The sequence below is a fragment of the Centruroides sculpturatus genome, unplaced genomic scaffold (genome assembly GCF_000671375.1).
Source record: "Centruroides sculpturatus isolate CEXI.00-Female unplaced genomic scaffold, Cexi_2.0 scaffold593, whole genome shotgun sequence".
NCBI classification, from domain to species: domain Eukaryota; kingdom Metazoa; phylum Arthropoda; class Arachnida; order Scorpiones; family Buthidae; genus Centruroides; species Centruroides sculpturatus.
The window spans coordinates 141174-155991 of NW_019384877.1; the positions used below are offsets into that span (position 1 = coordinate 141174).

Below are 14818 nucleotides of genomic sequence, written 5' to 3' on the forward strand. Positions count from 1 at the left end.
TTCCACGATACGAACAAAAACTCACCATAGGACGTTACATTAGTTCGCATTTTTCATTTGTTTTTCTTACTATAGTTATTTTTTTAATGTATTACTTGGCTTTAATTTGAGTATGTTTTTCGCGTTGGAACGAATTATTTGGTTTTACATGTAATCGTATGGGAAAAGATGATTCACCTTATGACATTTTCATGATACGATCTCAGTTTCGGAACGGATTAATTTCGTATCCTGAGGTACCACTGTATATAAATAATATATAAATATAAAATTGTGACGGACAAAGGGATAAAAATATTAGCGTGACCTTTGGTCATTTTACAATTTCGTCATTTTATTTCGAATTTTTATCAAGAGCTATCATAAAAATTGCTTTCCACAAACTTGCTTCCTTGTTGAGGATGATCCATCTAGTCATTAATGTGTCACCCGAAACTTTCAACAAATTTCCAGTACTGGACGCCAGGCCCTCTGCAACAAACTCCTGACCTCCTCGAAAAACCCCAGAAGGAAAAATCCCCTATAACCAGGGAGAGCGATGAGAATCCAGGCAGTCGTCTTCTAGTCGTTCAACTGGGAATGTAAGAACTTGTCCCTGCATCTTCAGAATACTACTTCTGAACGTTACCCAACCAGGAAGCCATTGGATATTCATTTGTGGACTGTTTTAATCGTCAGTTTTACCGCTCTGTGTTACCACATCCATGAAATTAAATAATCACCTTCCAACTGCCAGAATCCAGGATTACTACACCACGTCTCTTAACAAGGTATTTATCAACACATGAGTCGTTTGTGAACTCTCTCTCTCGAATGGGCTAGTAATAATCAATGGGACCTTTAGTCATGCTTGATATCGACAGTATATCTGTAGTCTCTTTTGTTAGAATTAAAATTGTTCTTGTTAGTTAACCAGAGTTTCGAGTGAATCACTTCCTCGTCTCTCTCCTCACCTCTGCTCCGAATCCACCCGCTTACTCGCCACTGCTCGTGAGACGTAAAGTCGCAATTTCCGAGTCCTGCGAGACTTGGTGGTGTCACATCCTGACGTGGTGTCAGAGACACCGACCCTACAGTCACAAAATAAAAATAAATAACTAAAACATTAACACAACTGTGATTAATTCCTTAACTGTTCATTCCTTTTTATACTAAAGTATTCAGATTATGCCTGCTCTCCATACTGCTGAAACTTTACTCGATTCTCTAAAGTTTATTAGTTGTCCTTCCTGATTGGTCTTGTATATTTGCCATGCATCTACGTATTTCAGGTGTCTGTTTTCCTGAATCTTTTGTATTATTTTAGCTCTTTTCCAATCCATTACTACCTCTGTCGGGTCTGCTATAACATACATCGCGAGTGTGATAACTGGTTACTCGTTCTGTAGTTCCTTTTATGTTCTTTTAACCTTTCTTTTAATGGCCTCCCTGCGGCTCCGATGTAGTAAAGCTCTTTTTGATACTTTTTGTCTTGTACGGGTATTCTATAAATTTCTGCAATAAGGCTCTGGTCTATTGCTTTTCGTCTTGTCAGTCAGAAACAAGCAGCCAGTCATTGCACTAGCAACGTATGTTATAGCACACCCAACAGAGGTAGTAGTGGATTGGGAAAGAGCTAAAATAATACAAAAGATTCAGGACAAGAGACACCTTAAATATGCAAAAGCATGGCAAATACACAAGATCAACCAGGAAGGACAAGTAATAAACTTTAGAGAATTGAGTAAAGTCTCAGAAGCATGGAGAACAGGCATAATATGAATACTTTAGTATAAAAAGAGATGAATGGTTAAGGAATTAATCACAATTGTGTTAATGTTTTAGTTATTTATATTTAATTTTTATTTAATTTTATTTAGTTATTTATTATTTTATATTTATGTATCATTTATATATATATATATATATTTGTACAAGTAACCCATACATATTGTATTTTTATGGGCTTGTGCACTAGACAGCTATGAAAATTCAAATATTTAAAATTGTTCCATAACAAACTTTGTTTTATAAAAATTGAATGATTTCGATTTTTATTCCTAAGAAAGGTCATTCAAACAAACAAAAACATTCAATTAGTTAATAAAAAGCTGCATTTTAAAGGTTTTTTTGTCAATGTTTGATTCCAATAATAGACCAAGGTACCACGATGACTTACAGTACATTGATTCCACCACTTGCTCTCTATGTATTATTTCAGGACTACAAAAACAATTGATGGAACAATATCAGCAACAAAACACACTACTTTCCCATCCATTATTGTCTCGGACAACATCCATGACAATCTACAAAACACCTCCATTGTTACTCGAACTAGGCAAATTGATAACATCAGGGCTCATGAGTTACTAGAAAGTTATAAAGCCAAAAAGAAGAAGAGTATTTATTAACTTCAAACATGAGAATCATTTGTCCTACACAAGGCAGGCAAAACTTTAATAGCTATTATAACAAAATGCTATTATAACAGAAATATTAAAGCAAAATTATTTTACAAAATATCCCATAAAAATGTTTTTAGTATTTTATTTACAATTTGTGACCATTTCATGCATGTTATTGATCAATTTTGTGATACTCATGCCTCACGCAATTTAAAATTATAAATGTATTTGAAAATGCAATGATATTCAAAATGCATTGATTTTAACGATATTCAGAAAGTATTCCAATTCAAAACCTTTGACCTAAATTTATCTTTTTTATGCATAGTGCAGTACTGAACATACTATACATCAGAGAATACTGTATGTTGATTTTATGTTTCCTATGTTACCTTGTTTACTATATTTATGTACAAATAATGTCAATGAAAATTGATGTTAGAATAAAAAAGTTTGTGTTTCTTTTGTAAATTACTTACTGTTTTGTTCCAATAAAGTTGTGGATCCTGTCAAACATTTTTCTACAGGATGTATGTACTGTACTTTGTATGAATTTTTTTTTACACTGCATTTTTCAGAACATATCCACCATGCAAAAAGTGAGATAGGTGTATATAAATTTCCCCTTGCTAGAATGATTAAAATTAATCTTTATTTATATTTTTAGTAATATTTTCCTTACGGATCAAAACTATCCCATTCCTCAGCAACTTCTGCTTCTTCAGGCGATGGATATTCTGCATTATAAACAGTTACGTGGTGTGCACATGGTTCAGAAATAGGTAATGGTTTCTTAATTACATCATCACCTTTTAAGCTTCCATTCAGATTTCCTGTATAAAATACAAGTATTGCATAAAGTAAATGAATAGTAATTTAATATTTACAAAATATCAAAACTTTATATTTAAAAGCCAAGCAATCTGCCAAATTATCAGGAAATTTTTAGGCTACATTTAATAATTAGTTACAATTAATTCAACCAGAGGTAGGCAGATATGCTACCTTCTCATATTAACTTCAATAATTATAATAAATTAATTTATAATGTTGATTATGCTTTATCACTTTGGCACCTGAATTCTTTATTTAAAAGTGATATAATACAGAATACATTTATTCTAAAAATTATTTAAACAAAATTATAACATTGTGATGCAAGAACAAGTTTATTGTTTGAAGTTCAAAATTTTCAGTTTTAAAAGACTGTTTAATATCAATAAACCATAACAAACCAAGCAAATTATAAAATAAGTGGTGGCTTAAAATGGAAATTATATTGAATGAATTTGTTTATCTGGAGTTTTTTTTTAATCAAAGTTGGCAACAATATTTAGTAATGAGTAATGTCTTTGATAATGTGTTAATTAAACCAAGATATATTAAGTTTATCTAATTATAAATATTGGATGGTACCAAAGGTTTTTTCTTTTTCTTTTTCTCAAATCAGGCACTCCCCTAGTTACAAACATATTAGGTTCCCACAGTTATGTCATAAGTCAAAACTAAACTAGAAATAACATTTGTACACAGAATAACCACTTATTGTTAGTGTTTGATCCTTCAATGTACTTATTAAAATACATTACACTCATTTACCCACTTGCTACTGATTAGTAGCAAGTGTTTCAAATGTGGTTTATTTCATCTAACTAACTTAGTTTTATAGTGTCAAGCTTAGTTTGCACAGTAACAGAGCCACACTTTTTGCATTTATCTCCACTGCTACATTTAATATTGTTTTGGATATATTTTTGAACCATTAATCATAAAAGTTTATAAAAATTTGCAAACAATAGCAAAAATGCCTTTATTCCAATGTTACCGACTTTGATGCCTCCACAGAAGTGGTGATGGAACATCAGAATTTGCACAAAAACAAAAAAATACAATATACAATAGAAATAAATCCACATTAATTATTTATTAAAAATGTATTACTTATTACTAGCTAAAGACAGACTTCAACACTAGCCTACTAAGGAAAAGAGAACTTTGGAATTAATGGAAAATTTAAATTGTACGCATACAGTCAAATTGTTCATAAGTCTAAAAGTTTGTAAAGTGAATGTTCATAAGCAGGGGAATGCCTGCAATTCTGGGCATCACAGTCCAATGCTGTTTCACAATCTTCCATTTCACAAATTTTGCAAGCAGTTCAGTATCTTTAAGGCCCATCATAAAACAGGCCTCAAAATTGACAAAATTTCAATATTTGTATTTGCCATTTTAACTTCTGAAACTACGAAAAAACCCACATACTATTGATGGTAAAAACAAAGAAATACATGAACTTTCTAATGAGATATTGTGATTGTATACAATCCAATATCTATACATGCAATAGTCTTAGAAGTATAGGTCTATTTTCAAAAACAAAAATACCCTTGATACATCCCAATTGTAGGGATAAATTCCAGATACCCATTTTTGTACTCAAGTCCTCAGGTATTCATTTAAAAGAATATGTATACTTGACAATTGTAAACAAACAGTTTTATAAACAATTAACTTATAGAAAATGCTTATTAACCTATTTAGCTGTTTTTAACTGAATGTTCATTCAAATGAATTATCATTTTCTATTTTTAAAATTCACTTCTGCAAACTAAAATTTTTAATTAGTTAGAAAATTGTTAATTAAAGAAAGATATCTTTTTAGAATCATTAAACAATTAAGATTTAAAATAAAATGTCCTAAGGCCAAATAATCTGCTGGATTATATCAAGCTATAATATGGCTACTAATTTATAATTATTGAATTTATCAAGAGATGGTGCCTAACACCTACCTCTAGGCAAAATTATTAAATATTTAGTAATGTTATACCCAATATAATATTGTAAATTGTTTGGTCTTAATCAAAACTTGAGTAAATAGATGTTTATAAAATGTTTTATTAAATAAACATAATTTATTCCCCAAACAATTGCTGGATTATATTGAGATAAATTAATGCTACTATTAATATAGCCAATATAAATATGGACTATTATTAGTATAATTATTATAGCCTGATATAATCCAACAATTGTTTGGAATTAATCTTAAAGATCAAGTTATTCAATGTTTATATTTGTAAAATAATTTATTCTATCATTAATCCAAAATACTAAAATTAGATGACTTTGATAAGAAGTAAACCATAAGTAAACTAAGAAATTAACATTAATTCAAGAACACAAATTACCTTTGCTAGCAAATAAAAAACCTAATTTAAGTGACTTTTTAACCATTCCCCATGATTTATGAGGCTGAACATTCACTTGGAACTATAAAGGAGGTATCTAAGAAAGATAAAGTTGTTGCTGATTGTTTATTTGATATTTCTGGTATGGACATAAGATCTGCTTGAGATCCACTCAACCAGTCCCAATCCCGATAAAAGAGGAGAATTAGTGTCAGGAAGGGCATCCAGCATAAAGCTTTTGCCAAAATTCAAATCATGGAGATCATTAAGAGAAATAATGTAGTTCAAGCCCCAAAGTCAACATGCAGGGGCTTTGCCTGACTCCTGTGAGAAATGGACTAAGACCACAGTATCAAGAGTTGATAAAGGTAAAGAAAGAATCAATGTCCTGAGCTTTAAATTGGTACCTTAATATGGGAACAATAACAGGGACAAGTAGGATGATGAAAATAAGAAAGTACTAGTTCTTTGTGTGCAGGAGCAGTGGTGTGCTGTCCATGGAAGTCCTGTAATTAGCTTTGCTCGGTATAGAGCGAGAAGAAACGGAAAAACTGATTTTGAAAACATCATTGATATCTTTGCATCACAGAAGGCCAGGAAGCTGCAATTGTAAGTGTAAAGGATTTACAGACTCACTTTCGTTATAAAATAGAAAATAAATATGTTTTGTAAATAAGATTTATGACTGTTTTATTTAGTGTATCTGTTTTTTATATTAAGATAATTTACGAAGAGGCGCAACTTTGATGCGTGCCCTAGGAGCCATTTTTGATTGGTATGCCCCTGCTCAAGATCCAAGTTTCAGCACAGTAGAGGAAAACACTCCAGATGTAGCATTTGAACATTTTCTCAATTCTAATTTCAGAAGCTCACACAAAATTGTTTTTATTCTGTTAAATGCCTCTTTTGCCATACCAATTCTCCTCTTGATTTCTTTCCCACTCACAAGCCAAGCACACAGGTATCTAACCTGTTCACTTGTTCCATTTTATCACCATTTATATGGATGTTGGCCTTTCCTTTTCTCAGATCCAAAGCATTTTAGTTTTGTTAACATCAATTTTCATTTTGTAGGCCACACATCCCCTCTCTAGTCCACTCTGGATCTTTCTCATTTTACCCTCACTCTCCACCAGAATTGCTATATCATTAGCATACCTTAGGCACTGAATCTGCCTTCCCTGATTTTATTGTTTTTCTCTTCCTCTAGATCATCCTTTCTCAAAGTGAGTGATAACGCCCCCTTGTGGGCACTGGAGGCTTTCAGGGGAGCAGTAGAAGGCTCACTGATTAAATATGAGTTTTATTTCTTCTCATTGAAACATTCTTTGATCTCAGAAATAGGATATGGGTCACACCCTATCTGTCCTATCCATATAATAATACATGTTTAAACATTATATTTGCAATAACTGTTTTTAAGATAACAGATGGTAATGTAAAAAAGTAAGTTAAAAAATATGGGGCACTAGATTTTTTTTTAATCTCAAAGTGGGCGGTGGTCGAAATAAGTTTGAGAACCTGTGCTCTAGATATTCCATAATCATCTATTCCAAGTATATGTTGAAAAGAAGCGGTGATAGGCAACACCCCTGCCTAACACCCTTTTCATTTTTGACTTCTTCCCTGTATTGACCATCCACTTTAACTACTGATCTCTGATATTTGTATAAGTTTAGTATAAATTTCCTGTCCTTCCAATTTATTCTTTCCTTTCAAAATGTCCACCAATCTTTTCCAGTCAATTTTGTCAAACACTTTTTCTAGGTCTATAAAACACGCCATTTCCTTTCCTTTTTCAATGTATCATTCTCATATGGTTCTCAGCACCCCTATCACATCTCTAGTGTCTCTTATCTTTCTGAACTCAAACTGTTCTTTCCTTGTGGATGGATTCAGTTTTCCATAGAGGTGAGTCTCTAATAAGAAGTGTTTCTTAAAAGGATTTTTGAGGTATGGCAGATCAGGCTAACTGTTCTATAACCTTCACATTTGATTGTTTTATCTTCCTTTGGAATGGAAATAAAAATACAGTAATACCCCACCGAGCGGTAACCGCGTAAGTCGAATTCGCGTAAGTCGGGGTATAATTTCGCATATAAATACATACAAATAATTTTTAATTGGGGCCGGAGACTAAAGAAAACAATAATTTAGAAAAAAATGTTTAATAAAATCTTAGATAATACATATAACAAATTAGGCCTATATTATTTTACAATTTTTCACATTTACTTGATTATTACGCCATAATTTTAACATTGTTTCCATCTCAGCGATAATACTGTGACGTTTACGAATGATGCTTGAACTTAAAGATTGAGCATTTTTCACAGCTTTGAGAATTTTTTCTTTGCCTTTTATAATTGTTCTGACCAACAATTCCGGTAGATCAAACTTCTTTGCCAATTCACAAATTTTCATTTTTGTATTGAAGTCTTTAATAATGGGTACGTTCGTAAAGTCAAACGAGTTAAACGTGTTAGTAACGAATTGTTCGAAAAATCTAACGAAATAGGAATAACGATGACGTCATTCTCGCTTAACTCGTTCGACTTTACGATCATACCCAATGTTAACTTTACATTCCAAAGATAAAGTTTTTCTTTTCTTGTTTGATGCAGAAGAATTAATTCTACTTCGTTTCGATGACATAGTAGAGTCTCTCAAGTCTCCACAGATATAACAAACACAGAAATGAATAACACAAAATAAATTGTAGCTATGTGTGGATTCTGCGTGACACATCCGAACATGTAAGCTGAACAATAATGGGGGGAGAGTGAGTAATCGAGGGTTGCATGGCGCTCAAACAAAAGACGAATCGATGAGATTTGAAAATCGCATAACTCCAAGTTCGCGTAAGTCGAGGTATTACTGTATTCCTCAGAAAGTCATCAGACCACATGCCTGTATCATAGATCACATTGAAAAGCCTAGCAATTTTCTTAATTCTGTTTTCACCCATATTCTTAATGAATTCTATAAGGATGTTATCAATGACTTCTGATTTTGTTTCTTAATCCATATACTGTACTCATAACATCTTCCATCAAGATTGAAGCTTTTTCATCTTTATCCACATCACTTTTTTCTTTTACCTTCAGTTTTACATTATTTTCTGCTCTGTACAGATCACTTATGTAGTTGTGCGATCTGTGCAGGATCTTCTCATTATTTATACCCTCTCCATTTCTGTCACTAATAGTTACTCTCTTAGCCCTTCTAAACTAGAATGCATTCTTAACTTTATCATATATTAGTTCAAATGATTTTTACCTCTCCAGACTTTCAATTTCTTCACATTCTCTTTCAAGCCACACTTTTTTGGCTTACTCAATCACTCTTCTTAGCTTATTGTACAGTTCTCTGTATTTTCACCTTCCTTCTTCAAAGTTCATATTCTTCCATCTTCTTCTTTCATTCATTTTATTCACCTTTTTCTCCATAACCTAGGATTTATGAGTTTTTTGACCTTTTTTATTTCCTACCCATTCCTCTGCTGTGGCACAAATCTTTTCCTTCATTGATATCCACCTTGGTCCTTCAACATCCTCTTCATTTATTTCTTTGATTTTTGTTCAAATACTAATCTAAACATTTCACTATTCCTTTTCAAATTTTTTAAATCTCATTTCTCACTTGTCTTTTTCCTCTTTGTGATCTTTAACCTCAGTTTGAATTTTGCAAATAAGAGGCTGTAATCTGAATCTATATTTGCACCTGGATAAGTGCATACATCTTTAATAGAATTCCTGTATCTCCGTTTAATTAGTATATAGTCTATTTGGTATCTGTTGTTGTCCCCAGGATCTTTCCATGTATATAACCTTCTCTTATGCTTTTGAAACCATGTATTTGTAATCACCATACTATGTTCTTTGAAGAATTCAATCAATCTTTCTCCTTTCCTGTTCCTGCTTCCCAATCCATGCCTTCCTACAATATAAAAAAATGGCAATGTATGAACAACGATTACTTGTAGAAGCTACAGAATAAGAGTATCCTTCTAACTTGCACAAACGTAACAAAGTTCTTGGGTTAGGACACACCACCACAGACTCCCAGCTCATTGCTTTTGCAAAGACCCATAAGCCAGGTAAATAATTACATCCAATCGTAGATAAGGCGAGATTGCCAACAATAAGCCTAGAGAGACACATACATCACCTATTACTGCCAACTGCCTAAAAAACTGTCAGTACGGCATCCAAAATTCTTTTCAACTTTTACAAAAGTTAAACAAAATTTAACTGGCAGGAAGTAAGTACATTACAGTGCTTGACTTCATCTCCATGTTTCCATTCATTAAATTGGAGCCTTGATTTTGCATTCTAAGGAATAACTTATTTAACCTAGTACCATCTGCAAATTTATACCATTAGCACATACTTGAATTAGCATACCTTCTTTGTTATACCTTGTTTTTTAGCTTTAATAAGCAAACTTACCTGCAGAAACAGAGTGTATCAATGGGTAGCTCACTGTCAGGAAATTTATGTGAACTATTAGTTCACTTACTCAAGAACAAAGCAACACAAGAGTTCTTATCAGAGATATTTTATTACACCCATTACATGCATGACATTATGATAATTTGGAAGTCCAAACCAGATGTAAATGAACTGTTGCAAGTGATTCAATGTAACCCTTACAAGCCAATTAGCACCAATGAAGTCCATTTCCTTGATCTCTATATCATGTTAAATAATGGCAGAATTGAAACATGGGTTTATAACAAACCTAGAGACCATCCATAAATTACATAAGGTATTTTGGGGTGGGTGGGGATCAAGGATTTCTTACAATTTCTTACTCAGGGGTAGGGGTAATAGATCTTGTCTTACATATATTCTTATTTTTATTTTTTGATCTCGTCAGTGGTGGCGTTTTGTCAGTCAGTGGCTTCAATTTGGTGGTTTCTATTAAGAATGCTTGTTGTCTCATATGACATGATAGACTAATAATGCTAGCAGATTCACGCTCTACACATTTTTTGTCATGGGAGAAAGGCCGTGTGGTGGTTTTTCTCTCTTGTTTTTTATTAGAATAAGTGTATAACACAAAGAACACATAAACCAAAATACATGATACAAAGTAAACATAAAATTAGTATTCGGCTTTTAGTGAAAACTAAAATGTAAAACTAGTTATTAGAAATTATAGTCTTCCATATTTTTTTAACATAATTGTAAAAAGCATCAAACAGTGGTTTCTGAACAAGATTATCGAGTGGACATGGCCACCTGAAACCAAGTGTAAAAATTTCTAATTTCAAAATAAGTTTATCTTGATCATAAATTGGACAATGATAAATCATGTGGTCGACGGTGTCTAGGTTTTCTGTAGAGCAAAAGCAAGAAGCAGTTTCTGCCCGGTTATACATCGCCAGGTAGCTTCTAAAAATACCATGCTCGATAAGTAGTTGAGCAGTAGCAAACGTTAAATCTCTAAGTAGTGATGAGAACCTACATTCAACACTAGGAAAATAAAGTCTTGTTATTCTACCAGTTTTACTGCTCAACTACTTTTACTGATTCCACCACTTTTGCATAGTGTTGTCACAAATATAATTTTTAAGGCTGCTACGGGAGAGAGGGATCAAGTGTAGTCGAAATCAGTGTTTTTTGCAGTTGACTTAGCCTCAAAGTCAGCTTTTTCATTTCCTAGTATGCCGGTATGGCCAGGAACAAATATAAAAGTTATCTTATTTACAAGATTTTTAATATGGTGCTGGATATATGCGATTTTATTTATTGCAATTGGGATTTAATAGAACTTTTACGACAGACTGAGAATCGCTGTAAATGTTGATAGACAATGTTTTGTTTAGTAGTGAAGTGGCCCACTAAACAGCTTGGTAGTCAGCATCTTCTTCAGCTTGATAGATGGAGGTGTGTGGGAGGTATCTGTACCTTCTAACATATTTTTGGCAAAATATGTCAGTTTGGAGGAAGATACAGATACTTGAGCCGACAAGAAGGGAGCTTTTGGACCCATCTGTGTAGATATTAATGTCTGCGTGGTTATCCATGGAGGAAGCAGATGACACCAAATAACCTTGTTTACAGGATGATAATCAGAGATAGTAGGATAATTGCAATGTGGTAGCGTATGAACAGCCGTAGATAGAAGTAGAGACCGTTGTTGAGCCTTGACATTTGTAGTTCTGATGTAGTAGTTTAGAACCTTTACTACAATACATAGTGGCAAAGGAAGAAGCTATGCTAGTATCAGAGAGGCATTAGTAAAAACAGTTCTGCAGCACTTTGAAATTCTGATGTCAAACTGGCTTTGAAGAGAGAGTAATTTACTTGCTACTGAATTTTTACTAGTTACACGACCACAGCCAGAGACTGCATAAAGTAGCATTGGTTATATTGCCCCATTATATAGAGTTTTATAAGCTTTATTATTTAGTCCCCAGGTGCACCTAACACATTTTAGCAGCATGTAGTTTATTTTCTTGGCCTTAGCTAAGATGTAATCAATATGGCAATGGAATGTGTTTTCTCTCTATTCTCTCTTCTTTTATTTTGTATGACATTTCTGTTTACATGTGCACTTGCTAGTAGATCTGGCAAAGTTTTTTGCGTCTTTTCCAAAAATTAAAATTAATACAAAAATAAATATTATGACATTGATAATAATAATAATAATAATAATAATAATATTGTTAATAATTAAAAAATAAAGTTCTTAAAATAAATTATTCATTCGAATTCATTAAATTTTTATATTTTTAAATTTGTTTACAAGTCTTTTATAAATAATAGTACATATTAATTAACTAATTAATAATTATATATTTTGGACCTAAGGTTTTTAGGGTTTCATAAAAAAAATTTTTTGGTTAAAATCTTTCAATAAAATCAGGCCAAAATATTATGTAAGATAGGGGAGGGGTGGGGAGGGAGATCAAAGAAAATACAGTGGGTGATCGGTTAACGAACAGATCGGATAACGAACACTTTCGCAAAAGATTTTTATGTTCGAAAAATGAACACATGATCGGATAATGAACACCCCACAGAACAAACACAGAAGAAGTGACATAAAATAATGAATACCGATTGGTCTACCCTTGTCTTCGGGCAACAATTCGAAACTTTTCGGAGTGTGGGAGACGTTGACATTGACGCTCAAGCCGCTATATACCGATCAGATAGTATTCCTTCAAACTTTGAAACTCTCCCTTGTAATTCCAGCCTTTTATATTTCTGAAAAAACAATTCTTTTATATATTCGCGAGACTGTCAGGTAGGCACTCGTTAAGTTTTGCGTCTGTTTTTCTTTTCGAAAGATGAGAGTATAATAGCAAAGGTATTAAGTGGACAGAAGATGTCTGATGTTGCTGTGCAGTATGGCTTGAACAGGTCTACATTAGGTTGCAGTTCAATCTTATCTAAGAAAGATACAGTATTATCAAGAAGATTCAAGCAGCTTAAGAAGTAACAAAATTCACATCTGAGAAATAAAGAACATTGAAGAGTTCATAATGGAACCTGAAACTGATCTGATGGCAGAAGAACGCCAAGAAACTAGGCAAGATATGTTATTTTCTGAAAAAGAGGATTAATGCCGATATCTGCTATTAGACATCTTTTCAAGAAGTGGGAGGATGTCAAAACAACGGTCTTAGAATGGCCTTAGAGGTTAATAGGCTTGTGGATCTCTACAATTACAACACTATTAATTACTTCTGAAAAACCCTGAAGAAGAGAGAAAAGCAATTGACATTAGACAGATTCTTTAACCCCTCACAAACGGAAAAAACATGACTAATAAATATGCAAGACTGTGTATGTATGTACGTATGTATTTTTATTATTACATATAAATAGATGCAGTAAGAAAGTATATATTTTTTTATTTTTGGAGATCTCCAGGATGAATTAATTAAATTCCCATTAAAACCTATGGTAAATCAATAATCAGTTAACGAACAATTCGGATAGCGAACAAAGTCTTGGAACGGATTATGTTCGTTAAATTAACTGATCACCCACTGTATTACGGTTTCTTACACAGGGGTGGGTGGGGGTCTAGAATGGCTGAAATCGCCCTTACATAATTTATGGACGGCCCCCTATTCTCCATGCTTTATTCCCATTGTTTTCAATCACCCTTACTGTTATAAGCTGGCTGGATTTAGTGCACTATTTAGTAGAGCTGCAACAACTGCTCCAACTAACAAGGAGACCCTACGGCTTTGGGGAAACGGATTTTGATGATCTTTGGTGTAGAGGTAGTACACCATGTGAGTGTACTACCTGTAAAATACTAAAGTGCAATACTCAAATATAATTAAGAAAAACGAACTTAAAGTTTTTATAGCACTTTATTATGTGTGCTTTCATTTGGGCGCCCTGTGGCTGAGTGGTAACGATCCTAACTTGTACGCTTGAGTTCCTAGGTTCGATTCTCGTGTACACTTTTTTTTTAATTCATAAATACTTATAATGTATTTATTTATTTACTCATTCATTTATTTCTTTGAGAACCTGTGCTCTAAAAGGAAGCAGATAAACAATATTACAAGATAATGATATGGATAAGCAAGTTTTTGTAATACATGTGTGTATCTTCTTGTCATAATAATTTTATTTCTTTTATTCTATAACTAGCTTACCTGTCATGCATTGCTGCGATCTCAGAAGAAAGGAAATTCAAGCAAACTCATTATGATAAAATTCAATTTACATTTTATCATTTTTATTGAAACTTATTATTCATTTTCATCGGGAAAACATTTCAAAGTGTCGTTTCAATTCTATTTATTTATCAGAGTGTTTGTGGATACACGATATTTTTTGTTTTTTCATCTGGTGCGTACACGAATAAATCAGAAGGTTTTCCGACGCATGAGACGGCCACATATAGTTGTCCATGCAAGAAGCATGGATTCTCCAAATTTAGTCCATACACTTGCAGCGATTGTCAGAAGTGTGATATTCCCCATTTTTATATATATATTTTTTAATCCTTTATAATTTTAATTATTTAATTGCTCCTTCCTCTCTTCCTTGGCATGTTGTGAAGTTTCCAATAGTTGGATAATAAACTGTTTTATTGTAATTTGTCTTTTTAAATTATTTTGAGTCGATATTAAAATTTGGAAAAGGGGGATACCTAGATCGGTAAAATACGCGAATTTCTTCCTACAACTTCGGTTGTTGTTCGGGGTACAGTTAAGGTTTTAACGAAGTTCGAGCGAATACATAATTAGCAAAAAAAAAT

The 14818-nt window shown here is 32.8% G+C and overlaps 1 protein-coding gene across 6 annotated transcripts in view; it reads right to left on the minus strand.

Annotated features, from left to right (window-relative positions):
• LOC111630976 (CTD small phosphatase-like protein 2) overlaps positions 1–14818 on the minus strand; it is a 149893-nt gene that overhangs the window by 119794 nt on the left and 15281 nt on the right. For all 6 annotated transcript variants that reach the window (XM_023375147.1, XM_023375148.1, XM_023375149.1 and 3 more), the window contains exon 6: positions 3070–3220. In XM_023375147.1, the coding sequence (XP_023230915.1) occupies positions 3070–3220 (151 nt within the window). The remainder of the gene's footprint in view (positions 1–3069; positions 3221–14818) is intronic.